We start from the raw sequence: 22,011 nt of genomic DNA, 5'->3' as shown, positions 1-22,011 counted from the left end.
GGCTGGCGGTTAGGGGCTCAGATCGCCGTCAGGCCCTGCCTCATCTCTATTCGGGCTCTGGGGTTGTGGTCGGTGGGGGGCGGGGGGAGGGTGCAGGGGGGGGGGGAGGGGGGGGCAGGGGCACCAGAATGTCCTGCCTCATCGCCAGGTGATCCTTCAAGATACGAAACGTGACGCATGGTTGGATCGTGGGTTGGGGTGGTGTCGAGGTGGTGGGCTGGGGGAGCGGGTGGGTGCTGTGGGAGTGGTGGGGTGGGGGTGGTGCCACAAGGACACCACAATCTCAGCGGGGATTCCCCGATGCTGCCCTCCACCTCGGTGACTGCCCCACCGACCAGGTTCAATGCCCGCTCACTCCACAATGCTGAGGGGCCACAGGTCTGGTACCCACCTCCAGTCTTATCTCTCTCTCTCTCTCTCCGGTTGTGCGCTGCCTTGTCCGAGGGGGTGGGAAACAGAAAATGCACAGAGTGTTAGGCAGTCGGACACGGGCAGCTGGTGGCCTGTGTGGGCACAGGCCACCCGGTCATGCCGGGTGCATGGGTGTTGGCTTGTGGTGCGGGGTGGGATGTAAGCAGACTACCGGCATGTGGGATTTGGTCGGCCACTGGGTGGGGGGGATGTGTGAGAAGAGGGTTGGTGCCAGGGGCATGGTGCTGGCTACTCGGTTGTGCAGCTGTTTCTGGCACTGCTCGCCGGTCCGGACGCTGGAGCCCACGGCACTCATACCATCTGCCAACTGCGCCCAGGCCCGATGTATGGTGGTGGGCAGCAGCCTCCTTCCTACCTTGGGAAACAGGGTGCTGCATGGCATCCATCTTGTCGGCTGGAATGACAAAGCCATTGCCTGTTCTGTGTTTCCTTATTAATTCCTGTCCTGGCTGTCTCGAATCTACAATCTTCTTGCTAGCTACTGCAAAGCGAAACACCCCTGGGCTAATGGACTAGCCCAGGACTTACCTTTCGGCTCTGTGGCAGAGCGCGTGATGTCTTGGTAAGCAGCCAATCAGGAAAGCTGAAATTCTAAGCCATCCCCCGTTGTTGTTTGCGATTGGTGGAGCCATTCAGAATCCTCCTGAAGAGAGGTGAACAGCTGAATTGTGTCTTGAGTTGAAGGGATTCAGCTTGGAAGCAGTTGGAAGGAACAGTCTCTTTCTGCCATCTCTCTCTCTCTGCCAGACGTTTAAAGACACTCTTATTCAAAAGGCAGACAGCAGTCAGAACTACAAAGGGGACCTCTGGAGAGAAAGTTTGCAAGCAATTTCTGATCAGGTCTGTGATTCTTTAATTCTCCGTCTGAATGGCTGGGAAGAACCCAAACTGAGAACGTTCTTTATAATCCAACCTGAGTTTCTCCTCAGAGAGCAGGTGGAGGGAAAAGCTTGTAAAATCCTCAGGTTCAAAGTACCAGCAATATCTCAGGGAGATGGAGGCTCCATCTGGTGGTCGAAGGTCAGCATTGCATTGACCTGAATATCTCCTGCGTAAAGCTCCAGCTGGTGGTCAGAGGTCAGAATTGCACCAATCTCAATCTCTTATATGAACTAAATTCCCCAGAGGACCCACTGAGGCCAGAATTGCAGCAACAAAGATTCAGCTCCAACCTTTCCCTTCCATTCCCATTATTCTAACCCATTTTCCATCTCTTCACCATGTGTCTGTTATCTGTGTGTCTGGGTGGAGGGTGGGACGGGGTTTGGGGAACAGATAGACTCGTAGACCTCAGAACCAATTATTTCCTTTGCATGTTGATCTTTTCCTCTTGTTATAAAGAAGCAGTTTGTTAGTGTTTTACTTACAAATCTGGTGTCTGTAACTTATTGAAGCAATCAAGGGTTAAAGATCGGTGGAAAACACAAATTATTGGTTAATTCACTTCTGTTGGGACTCCGGGATCTGTGGGCCTGGAAGTGACTGGGCGCTCGCCCAGGGGGTCGGAACAGTGGGGAGTAGACTGCTTGTATGAGGCTGCAGCATGTCAGCCTCTTGAGTGACCATCCTGTCCCCGGCGAATAAGACGCTGTTTTGCATTTGAATTGCACAAGTTCCACGTGGTGCCAGTGTTAGCCCATTAACCAATCCTGAATTGCTACGGAACAGCACCGCTTTCACAATCGTAGAACACCATTGATTCAGTCCTGGTGTCAGCATTCGAATGGAGAATCTCACCGGTTTTAGCTCACCTTCCTTGTAAGCTCTGATATCAAATTGTTTTAGTTCACACCAAACTGGAGAGGGGTTTTACTCTGTATCTAACCCCGTGCTGTCCCTGTTCTGGGAGTGTTTGATGGGGACAGTGTAGAGGGAGCTTTACTCTGTATCTAACCCCGTGCTGTCCCTGTTCTGGGAGTGTTTGATGGGGACAGTGTAGAGGGAGCTTTACTCTGTATCTAACCCCGTGCTGTCCCTGTTCTGGGAGTGTTTGATGAGGACAGTGTAGAGGGAGCTTTACTCTGTATCTAACCCCGTGCTGTACCTGTCCTGGGAGTGTTTGATGGGGACAGTGTAGAGGGAGCTTTACTCTGTATCTAACCCCGTGCTGTCCCTGTTCTGGGAGTGTTTGATGGGGACAGTGTAGAGGGAGCTTTACTCTGTATCTAACCCCGTGCTGTCCCTGTTCTGGGAGTGTTTGATGGGGACGGTGTAGAGGGAGCTTTACTCTGTATCTAACCTCGTGCTGTCCCTGTTCTGGGAGTGTTTGATGGGGACAGTGTAGAGGGAGCTTTACTCTGTATCTAACCCCGTGCTGTCCCTGTTCTGGGAGTGTTTGATGAGGACAGTGTAGATGGAGCTTTACTCTGTATCTAACCCCGTGCTGTCCCTGTTCTGGGAGTGTTTGATGGGGACAGTGTAGAGGGAGCTTTACTCTGTATCTAACCCCGTGCTGTCCCTGTCCTGGGAGTGTTTGATGGGGACAGTGTAGAGGGAGCTTTACTCTGTATCTAACCCCATGCTGTACCTGTCCTGGGACTGTTTGATGGGGACAGTGTAGAGGGAGCTTTACTCTGTATCTAACCCCGTGCTGTCCCTGTACTGGGAGTGTTTGATGGGGACAGTGTAGAGGGAGCTTTACTCTGTATCTAACCCCGTGCTGTCCCTGTCCTGGGAGTGTTTGATGGGGACAGTGTAGAGGGAGCTTTACTCTGTATCTAACCCCATGCTGTACCTGTCCTGGGACTGTTTGATGGGGACAGTGTAGAGGGAGCTTTACTCTGTATCTAACCCCGTGCTGTCCCTGTCCTGGGAGTGTTTGATGGGGACAGTTTAGAGGGAGCTTTACTCTGTTTCTAACCACGTGCTGTACCTGTCCTGGGAGTGTTTGATGGGGACAGTGTAGAGGGAGCTTTACTCTGTATCTAGCCCCGTGCTGTACCTGTCCTGGGAGTGTTTGATGGGGACAGTGTAGAGGGAGCTTTATATCTAACCCCGTGCTGTACCTGTCCTGGGAGTGCTTGATGGGGACAGTGTAGAGGGAGCTTTACTCTGTACCAAACCCCGTGCTGTACCTGTCCTGGGCGTGTTTGATGGGGACAGTGTAGAGGGAGCTTTACTCTGTATCTAGCCCCGTGCTGTACCTGTCCTAGAAGTGTTTGATGGGACAGTGTAAAGGGAGGTTTACTCTGTATCTAACTCCGTGCTGTACCTGTCCTGGGAGTGTTTGATGGGGACAGTGTAGAGGGAGATTTACTCTGTATCTAACCCCATGCTGTACCTGCCCTGGGTGTGTTTGATGTGGACAGTGTAGAGGGAGCTTTACTCTGTATCTAACCCTGTGCTCTACCTGTCCTGGGAGTGTTTGATGGAGACAGTGTCGAGGGAGCTTTACTCTGTATCTAACCCCGTGCTGTACCTGTCCGGGGAGTGTTTGATGGGGACAGTGTAGAGGGAGCTTTACTCTGTATCTAACCCCGTGCTGTACCTGTCCTGGGAGTGTTTGATGGGGACAGTGTAGAGGGAGCTTTATATCTAACCCCGTGCTGTACCTGTCCTGGGAGTGCTTGATGGGGACAGTGTAGAGGGAGCTTTACTCTGTACTAAACCCCGTGCTGTACCTGTCCTGGGCGTGTTTGATGGGGACAGTGTAGAGGGAGCTTTACTCTGTATCTAACCCTGTGCTGTACCTGTCCTAGAAGTGTTTGATGGGACAGTGTAGAGGGAGGTTTACTCTGTATCTAACTCCGTGCTGTACCTGTCCTGGGAGTGTTTGATGGGGACAGTGTAGAGGGAGCTTTACTCTGTATCTAACCCTGTGCTGTACGTGTCCTGGGAGTGTTTGATGGGGACAGTGTAGAGGGAGCTTTACTCTGTATCTAACCCTGTGCTCTACCTGTCCTGGGGGTGTTTGATGGAGACAGTGTCGAGGGAGCTTTACTCTGTATCTAACCCCGTGCTGTACCTGTCCGGGGAGTGTTTGATGGGGACAGTGTAGAGGGAGCTTTACTCTGTATCTAGCCCCGTGATGTATAAACACTGGTTAAAATAACAGCATTCACGGAAGGGAGTCAAGACAATGGATTGGGAACACAAAGTTCAAAAATGGAGTGCACAGAAATGCAGTGCCAGTTCAGATAGTACATTGGATAATGAACAGATGCGCTGGAAAAGGTCGAGAACTATTGAAAGCACATCCCACCGCAGAAGGGAAAGATCAAGCAGTAGAACATAGAACATACAGCATAGAACATGAGGGGCTGTTTTAGCACAGGGCTAAATAGCTGGCTTTTAAAGCAGACCAAGGCAGGCCAGCAGCACGGTTCAATTCCCGTACCAGACTCCCCGAACAGGCGCCGGAATGTGGCGACTAGGGGCTTTTCACAGTAACTTCATTTGATGCCTACTTTAGACAATAAGCGATTTTCATTTCCTTGCATTTCATACAGTGCAGAAGGAGGCCATTCGGCCCATCAAGTCTGCACCGACCCACTTAAGCCCTCACTTCCACCCTATCCCCGTAACCCATTAAACCCTCCTAACCTTTTTGGACACGAAGGGCAATTGAGCATGGCCATTCACCTAACCTGCACGTCTTTGAACTGTGGGAGGAAACTGGAGCACCCGGAGGAAACCCACGCACACACGGGGAAAACGTGCAGACTCCACACAGACAGTGACCCAGCGGAGAATCGAACCTGGGACATTGGCGCTGTGAAGCCACAGTGCTTACCACTGTGCTACCGTGCTGCCCGGATTTGCACGGAAAAGGTTCTCCCGGATGGAACTTATAAGGCAAAGGCCAGGCTTGTGGCAAGGGGATTTGAAGAAAACTTAGAAGATCAGGATTTAAGGGTAGATTCAGCTACGGCAGGAAAGGTTATTTTAAAGATCTTCTTGGCTCTATTAGCCACAAAGGCATGGGAATGCAAATCTATAGATATAAAAGCTGCCTTTTTCCAGGGGCATCAGCTTCAGAAAGACATTTGTCTCCATCCTAAAGAAGCAGCTAACACAGAAGGGGTACTCTGGAAGTTGAACAAATGTGTACATGGAATAAATGATGCATCTAGAGTCTGGTATTTTTCGGTAAGGTCAGTTTTGTTAAAGTTAGGCTGTTGCCAGTTGAAAGCAGATCCTGAAATGTTTTACTGCCACTATAAAGGAAATCTTTCTGGCATCTTTCTGATGCATGTCGTTGCTTTTTTGTGGGGTGGGACTAGTGATTTTGAAGCTATTGTAATCTCTGGTTTGAGGAAAGAATTCAGGGTTGGAAGTCAGGCTTCCGGTGCATTTAAATATATTGGACTGGAAATCGGACAGGCTAAGTTAGGGGCAACTTTACGTCAGCAATCTTATTTGGAAAGCATCAGCCCAATAGCAATTAGTCGTGGCCGGGTTTCACAAAAAGACGCAATGGTTTCAAAGATGGAAAAAGAGCAACTGCGAAATTTAATTGGGCAACTGAATTGGTTAGGTAGACAGACTAGACCGGACATGAGTTTTGATGTCTTAGAGTTGAGTACAAAAATGAAAGATCCTTAAGTGGAAGACCTAATGAGAGCAAATAAAGCGTTGGTCAAATTAAAAACGCAGGAGTGTGTTTTGAGGTTCCCGGTTTTAGGTGACCTTAGGCATTTGAAACTCATAGTTTATAGTGATGCGTCCTACACAAATGTATGTGATGGGGTTTCAAGCGCATGAGGTTTTATAATTTTCCTTTTGGGGAACAATGGTAAATGTTGCCCGCTTGTGTGGGAAACAAAGAAAATAAGGAGAGTGGTCAAAAGCACTTTGGCCACTGAAACGTTAAGCCTTGTGGAGGCGGTGGATAAGGCCTATAATATATCTCAGATATTGCCAGAAATTTTGGGATTAGGGGATTTGGGTAACATACCCATTGAGTGTCACATTGACAATAAATCCCTGTGGGAAAATGTGCACTCTACAAAAAGTGTGAATGAGAACAGGTTAAGGATAGCCATCGCAAGTCTGAAGCAGATGTTGGACAGAGGGGAAATAGCAAAAATTTAATAGGTCGACAATTGTCGACGGTACAGCAGGTATCAATTGTCCGATTGTTTTACAAAAAGAGGGGCTCGTTCACAGAAACTTTTGGATATTGTTAATAAAGGGAGCCTGTTTCTGTGACTGTTCCTAAAAAAAGCGGCCGGGGGGGGGGGGGGGGGGGGGGGGGGGGGGGTGGGGGGGGGGGGGGGGGGGTGGCGGGGGGGATTGCGTGTGGTTTTGAGTCCTGTAATTTTGTTTTTTCGGGGGAAGCCAACATTTACCAAATTGTTTTTTCCTCCAAGGAAGGGGAGACTGTTAAGGAATGGGTTAAGAGACATTCTAATTAGATGTCTCATTGATGTTAAGTATCCAATAATTGACACTGATATGTAAAGGGTTGCAGGTGGCTCTTGTGGCATGTGATATGGTGATAGAGTTTTGTACAGAGTGTGTTTAAGGAAAATAAAGGTGTTTGTGAAAAGGAGCAGGACTCTTGACTACTCAACAGCAGCCAGCAGCTAACACCTGTCCGGGATCTCACAGACCTCGGTGCACAGGTGTATCCGCGCCATCACGGACACCCTATCTGCCCAGGCGGATCAATACATCCATTTCAATGTGGACCGAGCCCACCAGGATGCCCGGACAGCGGGATTTGCTGCCCTCACCAGGATGCCCTGGGCTCAGGGGGCGATAGACAGGATGCAAGTCTCCCCACGGGCACCGGCGGAAAACAGGCCGCTCTACACTAACCGAAAGGGGTTCCACTCGATGAACGTGCAGCTGGTCTGTGACCATCAGCTGCCCATCGTACACCTCTGCCCCCGATACCCGGGCAATGTGCACAACTCATTCATCCTGGCACTCGGCGATCCCTGACATGCCCCTATAATTAAGCTGTGCCCAGCGCCCGTGCCAACTTAACTGGTGCCTAACTTTCTGGCCTTACGGGCCCCAACACTACGCCTAGGTGGTTCCCCAGATGGTGCAGCACGAGTGGAGGTGGCCTGCTGTGACCCCTGCCCTGCCACCTGGGTGCCAGTTACCGGGCATCTCCTGGGGCTGCCCGGCCGGGATGGGCCCAGCCGCTGCTCGGGTGTCCCGGTTGGCGTGGTGCTGCCCTGTTCTGCCCGCTGCCCACTAGATGTACCAGGGACAGGAGGTGGGGGGTCCGAGGTGCTGCGGTGTTCCGGCACCTCCCCTGCTGGAGTCACCGGCACAGCCCCATCGCCTCCTCCTCCCTCAGGGTGCCCGATGGCCCCTGGGCTACTCCATGGGATAGGGGTGCGAGCGGAGCTACACTCTGAGGCTCACCTGGCGCTGCCAGTCCTGTAGGCCCACTCCGGACTCGATCAGGGTCTGCACGCTCACGGCCATGGAGGACAGGGAGTGGACCATCTCCGTCTGGGACTGCACCACATCGCGCTGCGACTGTGCCGTCACCCTGAGGGTCTGTGCCACATCAGCCAGTGACTGGGCCACCTCCCTCTGGGACTGGGCCACCTCATTCTGGGACTGGGCCACCTCCCTCTGGGACTGTGCACCTCCTTCTGGGACTGGTCCACCTCCCTCTGGGACTGGGCCGCCTTCCTCTGGGACTGGTCCACCTCCCTCTGGGACTGGGCCACCTTCCTCTGGGACTGGGCCACCTCCCTCTGGGACTGGGCCACCTTCCTCTGGGACTGGGCACCTCCCTCTGGGACTGGGCCACCTCCCTCTGGGACTGGGCACCTCCTTCTGGGACTGGGCCACCTCCCTCTGGGACTGGGCCACCTCCCTCTGGGACTGGGCCACCTCCCTCTGGGACTGGGCCACCTCCCTCTGGGACTGGGCCACCTTCCTCTGGGACTGGGCCACCTTCCTCTGGGGCTGGGCCACCTCCCTCTGGGACTGGGCCACCTCCCTCTGGGACTGGGCCACCTCCCTCTGGGACTGGGCCACCTCCCTCTGGGACTGGGCCACCTCCCTCTGGGACTGGGCCACCTCTGGGTGACACGCATGGTCAGCACCACCTCCTGCTCCTGCAGGCGGATGGACTCCTCGACCTGCCCCTGCAGGTGCTGGATGCTTACCGACAACCCCTCGTGTAGTCCCTGGCTGTCTGACTGCACCTGCACTGTAGCTGGGACTGGATGTTCCAGGAGCCCGGGATCCATCTGGACAGCAGCTTGTCCCTGGGATCGACCTGCCCTCCGACTGTCCGGCCCCTCGGCTGCTCCTACCTCCACCTGCTGTACCGGATGCGATGTGTGGTGCGCACCAGATAGTGTCCCAGGAGCCTCTTCACTAATGTGCCCGACCGAGGTGTTAGTCTCTGGGAAGGTGGAGGATGTTGGAGCAGCTGTGACAGTAAAGTCAGTGCCATCCTCCGACCTGAGCTCTGGGGTGTCCTGAGTCTCGGATGGAGGGCTGGTGTTTAGGCTGCTCTCCCCGTCAGTGCTCGGCTGTCAGGGGAGCACCGGCTCCGGCACTGGCTGGGGGCGGGGGACTCTGGACGGACTGACCCCCATCTCCGGCAGGTCCTGCAAGACACAAGATGGCACGTATGGTTAGACCGCGGAGGCGTGGGGGTGTTGGTGGTGGAGAGTGAGGGTGGGGTGGGGCTGTGAGGATGAGGGGGGGGGGGTGGGGGTGAGGGGAGGGTCTCGACACATGTGTCATGGGTAGCCGCAACTCAGCAGGGTCTCACTTCCTCGCCCGTGACCCCACTCCACCCCGGTGACCTCCCATTCCTCTGGGCCACCAGCCACGTTCAGTGCCCTCTGCTGGGCTACGGTGAGGGGCTGAGGGTCTGGTTGTTCCCCTCGGGGCATCTCCCGCTCCCGGCTGTTGTGCGCGGCCTTTTCCGGCAGGGGGGGGGGGTTGGAAACACATGCAACAAAACGTTTAGACGGTCAAACGCATGCAGCCCTGGGGTTGGGTAGATGGTGGCTGATTGTAGAAGCCAGGTATTTCGAATACAACTAGTATAGGTAAAAGATAGCTGTTTAAGCATAAATATTAAGCCCCAGTTTTAAATACCCATTTATACAGCATAATTCACTTTTACTGAGGTCCGTTGTTCTGGCAAATGCATATTTTCAAAGTCAGTGTGACATTAAAACAGCACAGTTGCAAGACAATTTGACACTGCTTGTGCTAATTGTCAAGGACAAGGACTGAATACCATAGCAACATGAAGGCACCATTGTTCACAATGCAGATAACAGCTAAGCTACCTTAAAACCAGTCTATTGTTGGTAAAGATTAGCAGAATATCACATTCCATAACATGTAGACATGAAACAATTAAAAGCTGATGTTGCACATTGAAGATGGACGGCTTGCCATCAAATCAAATGTGTTTGAGTCTAACCCAAACCAATTAGGATTATATTGGGGTGTGATGAGATGACTTAAGACAGATATGAAAGTGTATAACTGAAAAGTTTCCCCCCGCCATTTTAGTGTTGTCTGTCCTTAATTGCTATCTTTGATTCTGTCAGTCAGTCTTTCTGTTAGTCTGTGTCAGTGATGTAACGCACTTTTGACTTTGAGTTTGAGTTTCGCTGAAGATTAGCTCTCTCTCTCTCTTCATGTTTCATTGCCAGACTTTGACCTTTTAAAAGTTACTTTCGAGCTGTCTGCCTAAGCAAAGAAAGATAATGTCTGTAATTCTCTGAAAGCTTCGAATTGTCTACGAATTGCCTTTTAAATGACTTTCAAATTGTAATCAAGCGACTACAAATAAAACAATTATTTTTGGCACCTGAGAAGTTTTAACTGAAGTTTCTGCTGAGTCCCAGTATTCGCAAAGTGATACTGGTAACCGAATAGCAGAGATAATATAAATTCCTTCAACTTTACACAGTCGAATAATACAAGGAATCGAACAACTTGGCATAGTCCAGAAATATTATAAATCTTACAACTTGTCGTATTGCGCCAGGACTTTGATTCATCAACTAAGCTTCCCCCAACTTGGCGTGGTTCGGCAAGTTAAGATCCTATAAATTAAAGATTTTAACAATTGGCGATACAGCCAGGAGTTAACATTCCTTCAAGTTGCAGATTCTAACACTGATGTGTTGGGTGCTCTGGATCCGTGGAACACATACAGGCCACCAACACTTAAAATAGTACAACACTATTTTATTAAGTTAGAAACTGTTGAACATACTTTCACTGTGGGTTAACACGATGTTCGATTAAACTAAAGACCTATGCCTGTCCGAACCAGTCTATGCACTCAGCACATGGTGAAGATCTGTGCTGCAGGCTATGAGCTCTGTCCTTGTAGGAGGCTGCATCCCGAATGAGCGGGAACTCTGATGCCCCCTGTCTTTATAGTGCGTGTGCTCTAACTGGTGATTGGCTGCGGTGTTGTGTGTGTTGATTGGTCTTGCTGTGTGTCCATCAGTGTTTGTGTATCTGCACCATGATATACTGGTGTATATTATCACATCCCCCCTTTTATAAAAGAATGTATGTGTGTGGTAATAAATAATGTGTGGCGAGAATGTTCCTAACTACGTGTGGGGTGCGAAGACACATTTACAGGACTATGTACATGAGAACTAAGCTATTTACATGGGAAGGTGCCTGGTGCAGAGAAGCAGTATGCAACAAGAATAATGAGATGTACACTATATACAAACCAGGGAAACGATCAAACAAAGCAACGAAACAATTCAGAGAGTCTATAAGTCCGCAAAGTTCATAAATTTCGTCTCTGAGGTGGGCGACGAATGTTGTTGACCACCTCAAGGGTGGGTCGAGAGCCGCCGATTCAGGAGCGGGCTGGACTGTGTCAGAGTCAGGGGGATGCAGAGTGACAGGGAGCTCTGCATAGTCCATGGCAGGGTCAGCAGGAGGGCGAGGCGACAGTGACATGTAGCGAGCGTGGAACGAGACGAAGGGTGCGTCGATTGCGGTGCAGAATGGAACCATCCGGTAGACGAACCAGGAACGAGCGGGGGGCCACCTGCCGAAGGACAACAGCGGTTGCAGACCAGCCACCATCCGTAAGAAAACGTGGACGTTGTCATCTGGAGCCAGAGCAGGGAGATCAGCTGCACGGGAGTCATGAGCCGCCTTGTGCTGTGCACGAGACAGCTGCGTCCGGCGAAGGACCGGAACGTGGTTGAGGTCTGGGACATGGATGGACAGCACCGTCGTCCTCAGGGTACGACCCATGAGCAACTGGGCTGGCGACAGGCCAGTGGACAGTGGGGCAGAGCGATAAGCCAGCGAGGCAAGGTAAAAATCAGACCCAGCATCGGCAGCCTTGCATAGGAGCCGTTTGACGATATGTACTCCCTTCTCCGCTTTGCCGTTGGATTGGGGGTACAGGGGACTGGATGTCACATGGGCAAAATTGTACCGCCTGGCAAAGTTGGACCATTCCTGGCTGGCGAAGCAGGGGCCATTGTCCGACATAACCGTGAGCGGGATGCCGTGTCGAGCAAAGGTTTCTTTACATGCACGAATGACTGCAGACGAGGTGATGTCGTGCAACTGTATCACCTCCGGGTAATTCGAAAAGTAGTCCACGATCAGGACATAGTCTCTACCCAGCGCTTGGAACAGGTCGATGCCCACCTTGGTCCATGATGACGTGACCAACTCATGGGGCTGCAGGGTCTCACGTGGTTGGGCCGGCTGGAAGCGCTGACAAGTGGGGCAGTTGAACACTGTGTTGACTCTGTCGTCATTAATGCCGGGCCAGTTCACTGCCTCTCAGGCCCGTCAGCGGCACTTTTCCACGCCAAGCTGGCCCTTGTGTAGTTGTTCCAGGACAAGCTGGAGCATGCTGTGCGGGATGACAATGCGGTCCAGTTTTAGAAGAACCCCGTCTACTACCGCCAGATCATCTCTGACATTATAGAACTGAGGGCATTGGCCCTTGAGCCACCCGTCCGTTAGGTGGCGCATGACGCGCTGTAGCAAGGGGTCAGCCGCTGCCTCGCCGCGAATTTGGATGAGGCGTTCATCCGTGGCAGGTAGATTGGAGGCCGCGAATGCCACATGGGCGTCAACCTGGCAGACAAATCCCGCTGGGTCACATGGAGTGTTGACTGCCCTGGAGAGAGCGTCAGCAATGATGAGGTCTTTGCCCGGGGTGAATACCAGCTGGAAGTCGTATCGTCGGAGCTTGAGAAGAATACGCTGGAGGCGAGGCGTCATGTCGTTCAAGTCTTTCTGTATTATATTGAGAAGCGAACGATGGTTGGTCTCGAATTGAGGAAGTCTGTAGACATAATCGTGAAACATAACCACACCGGTCAGAAGACCCAGGCACTACTTTTCTATCTGCGCGTAGCGCTGCTCCGTGGGGGTCATCGCACGTGACGCATATGCAATGGGGGCCCATGATGAGGCCTCATCACGTTGGAGGAGCACTGCCCCAATGCCGGATTGACTGGCATCGGTCGAAATTTTGGTCACCTTTGCTGGATCAAAGAAAGCTAAGACCGGGGCCGTGGTCAGTTTGGTTTTGAGTTCTCTCCATTCGCGCTCGTGGGCAGGGAGCCATTGGAAGTCTGTCGTCTTCCTGACCAGGTTCCTGAGAGCCGTGGTATGAGATGCGAGGTTAGGGATAAATTTCCCTAAAAAATTGACCATGCCCAGAAATCGGAGGACCGCCTTCTTGTCCTCTGGTGTTTTCATAGCTGTGATGGCAGCAAGATGGTAGCCAGGGAAAGGGTTGGCCCACTGAAGGATAGGCAAGGGAATCTATGTGTGGAGCCAGAGGAAATGGGCGAGGTACTAAATGAATACTTTGCATCAGTATTCACCAAAGAGAAGAAATTGGTAGATGTTGAGTCTGGAGAAGGGTGTGTAGATAGCCTGGGTCACATTGAGATCCAAAAAGACGAGGTGTTGGGTGTCTTAAAAAATATTAAGGTAGATAAGTCCCCAGGGCCTGATGGGATCTACCCCAGAATACTGAAGGAGGCTGGAGAGGAAATTGCTGAGGCCTTGACAGAAATCTTTGGATCCTCGCTGTCTTCAGGGGATGTCCCGGAGGACTGGAGAATAGCCAATGTTGTTCCTCTGTTTAAGAAGGGTAGCAAGGAACTACAGGCCGGTGAGCCTTACTTCAGTGGTAGGGAAATTACTGGAGAGAATTCTTCGAGACAGGATCTACTCCCATTTGGAAGCAAAAGGACGTTTAGTGAGAGGCAGCATGGTTTTGTGAAGGGGAGGTCGTGTCTCACTAACTTGATAGAGTTTTTCGAGGAGGTCACTAAAATGATTGATGCAGGTAAGGCAGTGGATGTTGTCTATATGGACTTCAGTAAGGCCTTTGACAAGGTCCCTCATGGTAGACTAGTACAAAAGGTGAAGTCACACGGGATCAGGGGTGAGCTGGCAAGGTGGATACAGAACTGGCTAGGTCATAGAAGGCAGAGAGTAGCAATGGAAGGATGCTTTTCTAATTGGAGGGCTGTGACCAGTGGTGTTCCACAGGGATCAGTGCTGGGACCTTTGCTGTTTGTAGTATATATAAATGATTTGGAGGAAAATGTAACTGGTCTGATTAGTAAGTTTGCAGACGACAAAAAGGTTGGTGGAATTGCGGATAGCGATGAGGACTGTCAGAGGATACAGCAGGATTTAGATTGTTTGGAGACTTGGGCGGAGAGATGGCAGATGGAGTTTAATCCGGACAAATATGAGGTAATGCATTTTGGAAGGTCTAATGCAGGTAGGGAATATACAGTGAATGGTAGAACCCTCAAGAGTATTGAAAGTCAAAGAGATCTAGGAGTACAGGTCCACAGGTCATTGAAAGGGGCAACACAGGTGGAGAAGGTAGTCAAGAAGGCATACGGCATGCTTGCCTTCATTGGCCGGGGCATTGAGTATAAGAATTGGCAAGTCATGTTGCAGCTGTATAGAACCTTAGTTAGGCCACACATGGAGTTTAGTGTTCAATTCTGGTCGCCACACCACCAGAAGGATGTGGAGGCTTTAGAGAGGGTGCAGAAGAGATTTACCAGAATGTTGCCTGGTATGGAGGGTATTAGCTATGAGGAGCGGTTGAATAAACTCGGTTTGTTCTCACTGGAACGAAGGAGGTTGAGGGGAGACCTGATAGAGGTCTACAAAATTATGAGGGGCATAGACAGAGTGGATAGTCAGAGGCTTTTCCCCAGGGTAGAGGGGTCAATTACTAGGGGGCATAGGTTTAAGGTGAGAGGGGCAAGGTTTAGAGTAGATGTACGAGGCAAGTTTTTTACGCAGAGGGTAGTGGGTGCCTGGAACTCGCTACCGGAGGAGGTGGTGGAAGCAGGGACGATAGTGACATTTAAGGAGCATCTTGATAAATACATGAATAGGATGGGAATAGAGGGATACGGACCCAGGAAGTGTAGAAGATTGTAGTTTAGTCGGGCAGCATGGTTGGCACGGGCTTGGAGGGCCGAAGGGCCTGTTCCTGTGCTGTACATTTCTTTGTTCTTTGTTCTTTGTTCTACCTTGTCCGCATCCGGCTGCACACCCAATTGGGAGATGTGGTCCCCGAGGAACTTGAGTTCCGTCTGACCAAAAGAGCATTTGACCCAGTTGAGGCGGAGGCCATGCTCATGTATACGTCTGAATACGCACTGGAGGCGACTAACATGCTCCTGCGGGGTGGTGGACCAAATGATTATGTCATCGACATAGACGCAAACACCTTCAATGCCTTCCATCATTTGTTCCATAATCCTATGGACCACTTCTGATGCCGATATGATCCTGGGGCTGTTTAGCACAGGGCTAAATCGCTGGCTTTGAAAGCAGACCAAGGCAGGCCAGCAACACGGTTCAATTCCCATAACAGCCTCCCCGAACAGGCGCCGGAATGTGGCGACTAGTGACTTTTCACAGTAACTTCATTTGAAGCCTACTTGTGACAATCAGCGATTTTCATTTTTTTCATTTCATTCATCCTGTTGTAACAATATCTGCCAAACGGGGTATTAAATGTGCAAAATTTCCTGCTGGATTTGTCGAGCTGGATTTGCCAGAATGCTTTTGAGGCGTCGAGTTTGGTGAAGAGCTTGGCGCGAGCCATCTCACATGTGAGCTCTTCGCGCTGGGAATTGGGTAATGCTCCCTCATGATATTGCGATTTAGATCCTTGGGATCAATGCAAATTCTCAATTCGCCGGAAGGCTTTTTTACACATACCATGGAACTGACCCCGTCGGTTGGTTCCGTGACTTTGGAAATCACTCCTTGGTTCTGGATGTCCTGCAGCTGCTGCTTGAGGCGGTCCTTAAGGGGTGCTGGGACCCTGCGAGGTGCGTGCACCACAGGCGTGGCATTCGGTTTTAATAAAATCTTGTAGGTGTACGGGAGCGTGCCCATGCCCTCGAAGACGTTGTGGTACCGGTTGATAACGGCATCGAGCTGCGCCCTGAAGTCTGTGTCCTGAAAGGCAGATGCGTCAGCAGGAGAGAGAGAGTGAACTCTCTGAACTAGGTTCAACAGCTTGCAGCCTGCGCGTCAAGCAGGGAGGCTTTCGAGGAGCCCACGATTTCAAAGGGAAGGATGGCTCTGCGTGACCTGTGCGTCACTTCGAGCTGACACGAGCCGCTGGCAGCAATGGCATTGCCATTATAATCTAATAGCTGGCAGGCTGATGGGAGGATGGCTGGTTTGACACAAAGGCTTTGGAGGTCAGACCACGCAATGAGATTGGCGGAGGCACCCGTGTCCAGGCAGAATCGTATTTGGGACCGGTTGACCGTAAGGGTGGCACACCACTCATCGTCCGGATCAATGCTGTATACCGATAGAGGCTGGATTCTTTGCTTCGGGGACACCCTGTTTTTTGTAATGATACCGACTCGAAAAGGCGTCTTTGGGTCCTCAGTGTCAATAACGGGTAGTGGGTCCACATCGGACTCGGTGACCGTGGGTTGAATGGCCCGGACATTCCTGCGAGGCTGGCTGGAGCGATATGAGTTGGCTGGCTGAGCTGATCTGCATAAAGCAGCAGAGTGGCCAAGTTTGCCACATCGCAGGCATCGTTGGGATTTGGCAGGATAATGCCGCTTTAAGTGGGCGGAGCCACAGTTGCCGCACGTCGTAGCGTCAGTACGTTCGCTGCGCCACCGCGCATGCGCGGTGCGGTTGTTCGTGGTGCACGCCTGCGCAGCACGTTCGTCGCCGTCCCCTCGTTTGGTGCGCAAAAGCCCGGGAGTCCGTGAAAAGCACGCGAAATGGCCGCCCTCATCCAGGCTGAGGCCCTGGATTTGCTCGATTGCTTGGACCCGTTCTGCCTCGTGGGGACCTTGCCGCGCCGTTTCAGCCGCTTGGATGTGGGAATACCGACTAGTGGCGTGTTCGTGTAGCACGCAGGTCTCAATGGCGGTCGCTAGGGTGAGCTGCTTTCCCCGAGGAGCTGCTGGCGCAGGGGGTCCGACTGAACACCGGAAATGATCTGGTCGCGTATCATGGAGTCGGAGGTGGGCCCGTAATTACAGGACTGCGCAAGGATGTGGAGGTGGGTGAGAAAGGACTGGAAAGGTTCATCCTTACCCTGCAAACGCTGTTGGAATACATAGCGTTCAAAACTTTCATTCACCTCTATGTTGCAGTGAGTGTCAAACTTGAGGAGGACCGTCTTGAATTTTGATTTATCTTCTTCATCAAAGGTGAGAGAATTGAAAATGTGGATGGCATGTTCCCTGGCCATGGATAGGAAGAGAGCGATCTTCTTGGCGTCTGAGGCATCTTCCCGGTCTGTGGCTTCAAGGTAGAGCTGGAAGCGTTGTTTGAATATCTTCCAGTTGGCCCCCAGGTTACCGGTGATGCGGAGTGGCGGCGACGGGCGGACGCTGTCCATTTTGCAGGATGGCTGTATGCTGGTGGAAGGCAGATCACTTGCAGGTAGGTCTAAGAAGTTCTAATATCCCTCAACTACTGGTACCATGATGTGTTGGGTGCTCTGGATTCGTGGAACACATACAGACCACCAACACTTAAAATAGTACAAAATTCAATGATAATCTATGATTAATCGAGGACAAAGGTTTGGCACAACATCGTGGGCCAAAGGGCCTGTTCTGTGCTGTATTTTTCTATGTTCTATGTTCTAACACTATTTTATTAAGTTAGAAACTGTTAAACAGACTTTCACTGTGGGTTAACACGATGTTAGATTAAACTAAAGACCTATGCCTTGTCCTAACCAGTCTATGCACTCAGCACATGGTGAAGATCTGTGCTGTAAGCTGTAAGCTCTGTCCTTGTAGGAGGCTGCCTCCCGAATGAGCGGGAACTCTGATGCCTCCTGTCTTTATAGTGAATGTGTTCTAACTGGTGATTGGCTGCGGTGTTGTGTGTGTTGATTGGTTCCACTGTGTCCATCAGTGTGTGTGTCTGCACCATGATATACTGGTGTATATTATGACAGTGAATGTCTAGGGTACCCGGCCATGGCGGATGGCATGGGTGCTGGCATGTGGGGCAGGGTGGGGGTTCGGCTGTCCCCCGCCCTGAGGATGTCGTGAAGTTTTTTCCTGCACTGCATGCCAGTCCAGACGATGTTGCCCGCAGCGCTGACGCCTCGACCACCTGCGCCCAGGCACGGCGAACGGCGGCACCTCGCCACCTTCCTCCCGGGCCGGGGTACAGGGTCACCCGCCTCTCCTCCACGTCCAGGAGGGTTTCCAGCTCAGCGTCCCTGAACCGGTATCGTTGCTCTCCTTGCAGCCACCTTGTTTTGTGTGGGGGGGAAAGGACCGTTTAAGTGCGGCTGCGGCATGTCAACCTCATGATTGCCAAACACGAACATGACGAATCCGGCACCGTTTCTCGCGGAATTCATTGTGTTCCACGTGGCGATGGGGCTGCGCGAATTCTTTTGTCGCCCAACTCCACATGTCCTCCGCTGGCGTCAACACTTAGTCTCAGAAAGGGAGAATCCAGCATATTGTGTTGCCCTGCCTGAACCTGCCCTTTCAATGATACAGTGTGTCCTGTCACACACAGTCTGACTTGAAGAATTCAGCTTCCTCAGTAAAATGGTGCAACTGTAGACTTTAAAATGGTTGCAGTATGCTATCTCATATCTAAGGATGCCCAAATTGTCTTCTCCAATGCATTTTTGCAAGAACAAAGAGAACTCCGGTGAACAAATGTCAATATTTTGGCCGTTTGGTCAGAGCTGAAAAGATTCTTCGGGAGGCAATGCGGTGGGCGACAAAGCGATGGGTTACCCAGACCTAGTTGGAGGTCAATCGTCACAGGGCGAATCTCGACGAGCGACAGTGGATCTCAATAGGATCCATATAATCCTGACAGTGCAGAATGGGGCCATTCATAGAATTTACAGTACACATGGAGACCATTCGGCCCATTGAGTCTGCACCGGCTCTTGGAAAGAGCACCCTACCCAAGGTCCACACCTCCACCCTATCCCCATAACCCAGCAACCCCACCCAACACTAAGGGCAATTTTGGACACTAAGGGCAATTTAGCATGACCAATCCACCTAACCTGCACATCTTTGGACTGTGGGAGGAAACCGGAGCACCCGGAGGAAACCCACGCACACACGGGGAGGATGTGCAGACTCCGCACAGACAGTGACCCAAGCCGGAATCGAACCTGGGACCCTGGAGCTGTGAAGTAATTGTGCTAACCACTATGCTACCGTGCTGCCCATTTGGTCCATCAATTCTGTGCCGACCCTCTGAAACAGCCCTCTGCCTGGGCTCACTCCCCCATGTATTGATCATGGTCAATCCCCCAAACCTGTGCCGTCCCTGCACAACCGGGAATTGAACCCACGCTGTTGGTGTCATTCCGCATCACAAATGAGCCGTCCAGCCAACTGAGCTAACCGGCCCCCTGTGAGGTGCCACGGTGGCACAATGGTTATTTAGCACTGCTGCCTCACAGCGCGAGGGACCCGGGTTCAATTCCGGCCTCGGGTCGCTCTCTGTGCGGAGTTCTCCCCCGTGTGTGCTCCGGTTTCCTCCGGGTGCTCCGGTTTCCTCCGGGTGCTCCGGTTTCCTCCCACAGTCCAAAGATGTGCAGGTGAGGTGGGGTTACGGAGTTGGGACGGGGTGTGGGCCTGGTGAGGGTGCCCTTTCAGAGGATCAGAGACTGGCGAGCCGAATCAGACTCCTTCTGCAGTGTCGGGATTCTATTCTATTCGAGGATAGTGCAAGACAGACGAGTGCGACACACCATGACACAAATTTCCTGGGAGGAGCATCTCGAAGCAGCAACAGATTTAACCCAGGAGGTTGGCACACAAACATACCAGGATCGGGCAAGTTTAGTCTGTACGAACCTCGCCCCAGGATAGGTAAAGAGGCCCATTCAGGCTGTCGGCTTGTGTGTTTTTGAGTGGCTTATTTGCCTGTTCATTCTAGCTCTGTAAAGCAATGCAAGTTAAGAAAATGGAAGGTGACTGTTTTTTTTTTCTCTCTTACAGATACACAAATGGACGGCGCCAGTGAACAAAGCAAGTGGAGGGATCTGTACACGAGCGGTGGACTGGAGGTGGTCATTCAGAAAATGCAGTCAGGGTTTAACAATTTGGAGAGTGCCACACTCCACATTGCAATAACGGGAGGGTCAGGCAGTGGGAAATCAGCCTTCATCAATGCTTTACGGGGAGTTAGTGATGATGATACAGCTGCAGCTCCAACAGGGGTAACCAAAATAACAAGGGAACCGAAGATGTATAAATATCGGGACAACGACGCGGTCAAGATCTGGGACCTCCCAGGAATTGGAAACCCAAATTATCAAGCCAGTCAATATTTGGAGCAGGTGCAGTTTGACGAATACGATTTCTTCATTATCCTCAGTGCCACTCGCTTTACAGAGAATGACTTGTTCCTGGCCAAGGAGATTCAGGCCAGGAAGCAGAAATTTTATTTTGTCCGAAGCAAAGTGGATCATGACCTGGATGCGAGCAAACGACGCGAGAAGTCCCAGTACGATGAAAGCCGAACGCTGCAGGAACTCCGGAACGTCTGTGTTGAGGGTTTGGGCAAAGCAGGGATAGAATCTCCGCAGGTCTTCCTGATTTCCAGTTGGGACCTGGATAGATTTGATTTTGGGAAACTGCAGGAGGTACTGGAAGGGGATCTTCCTGCTCTGAAGAGACGGTCCTTTTTGTTGTCCCTCCACAAGATCGCCTCGTCAGTCATCGAGAAGAAGAAAGAAGACATGTTGGGTGCAATTTGGAAGTTTGCCGGTGCATCGGCTGCTGCTTCCATAGTGGTGCCAATCCCAGGATTATCCCTTGCATCTGACATTCCCATGTTGGTCACCATGCTCTCCTCCTACCGCAAAGACCTTGGTCTGGATAACAATTCCCTTGGCAGAGTGGCGAAGAGCATTGGGAAGACAATGGAAGAGCTGAAAACTGTAGTAAAGTCCAGCTTTGGACTGGAGGTGTCAGCGAACACCGTCTTCCAGACGCTGGTGAAGACTACATTCACGGAATTCACCTTTACTGACATTCTGAAGGTTGGCAAGTTGCCCTATAAAGTTACCTACGCAGTGCTGGAGACGGCTGTGAAGGAGATGGCAGAAGATGGTAAGAGGATATTGAAGAAAGCTCTCTCAATAGACTAGAGGGATAAGTGACTGATTCAAACCCTAGTTTCTCATTGTCGCGAACACAGGAATACTCACTCGTATATAAAAATCCAATCACAACACGTAATCCCACACTTAATAAGACATACATGCATATACACTAACAAACACTGACCGTACATAAAGGGTGTGATTCTCTGGTGCCACACCGCGTGTTTCTCGATGAGGTGTCATTCACTAGTGGCGGTATTCTCTCTTCCTGCCGCTTGTCAATAAAATTTCCCATTGAATCCACCCCACGCCAGCAGGAATCCCGCTGCCAGGGGGAAAAGACAATCCGGATGACCGGCAAATTCTGGCCAAATACACACCCATCTACCAACCTACTGACTGGTCAAGACAGGATGAAAAATATTCAGATGTATCTCCGTCAGCCAAAAATGTATTATTTTCTTTTCTCTGTTTTTCTAAATGGACAATTACTGGGGTGACACGATGGCTCCAGCTGGTCACATGCTGGCTTCTGGAAGTTTCTGAGCAGTTTGAAAGCAGACAAAGGCTAACACCTCGAATGCCCGGGAGTGGAACAGTCCTTGCATCGTATAAATATCCCAGCAAAGCCAACACGATGGCTCAGCAGACGAGACGTCTGCACCAGCCAGCTATGAACAAAGGCAGTGGTTTGCAATGCTTAGCCTCCAATCCGGTGCTCATGACATGTTCCAACGCACAATGGGACCAAATTCGCACCCCAATATGCCAACATCTTCATACACAAGTTTGAACAAGACCGAACCACCGCACAGGACCTTCAACCGATGTTATACACCAGATACATCGATTACATTTTCTTCCTTTGGACCCACGACGAAGAATCACTGAAACGACTACACGATAACATCAATAAGTTCCATCCAACCATCAGACTCACCATGGACTACTCTCCAAAATCAGTTGCATTCTTGGACACACTCGTCTCCATCAAGGACGGTCACCTCAGCACTTCGCTTTACCGCAAACCCACGGAT

At 51.3% G+C, this 22,011-nt stretch overlaps 1 protein-coding gene across 1 annotated transcript; it reads left to right on the top strand.

The window, feature by feature from the left end:
• Window positions 1-1,214: 1,214 nt before the first annotated feature.
• On the top strand, window positions 1,215-21,019 carry LOC140396636 (interferon-inducible GTPase 5-like). The gene is made up of 2 exons (XM_072485430.1): window positions 1,215-1,272; window positions 19,866-21,019. The coding sequence occupies exon 2, from the start codon at window positions 19,874-19,876 to the stop codon at window positions 21,017-21,019; it is 1,146 nt and encodes a 381-aa protein (XP_072341531.1). The 5' UTR covers window positions 1,215-1,272; window positions 19,866-19,873.
• Window positions 21,020-22,011: the final 992 nt, after the last annotated feature.

The sequence above is a fragment of the Scyliorhinus torazame genome, chromosome 19 (assembly GCF_047496885.1).
Source record: "Scyliorhinus torazame isolate Kashiwa2021f chromosome 19, sScyTor2.1, whole genome shotgun sequence".
In the NCBI taxonomy this organism is placed as follows: Eukaryota; Metazoa; Chordata; class Chondrichthyes; order Carcharhiniformes; family Scyliorhinidae; genus Scyliorhinus; species Scyliorhinus torazame.
This window is presented reverse-complemented; position numbering and strand designations above follow the sequence as displayed.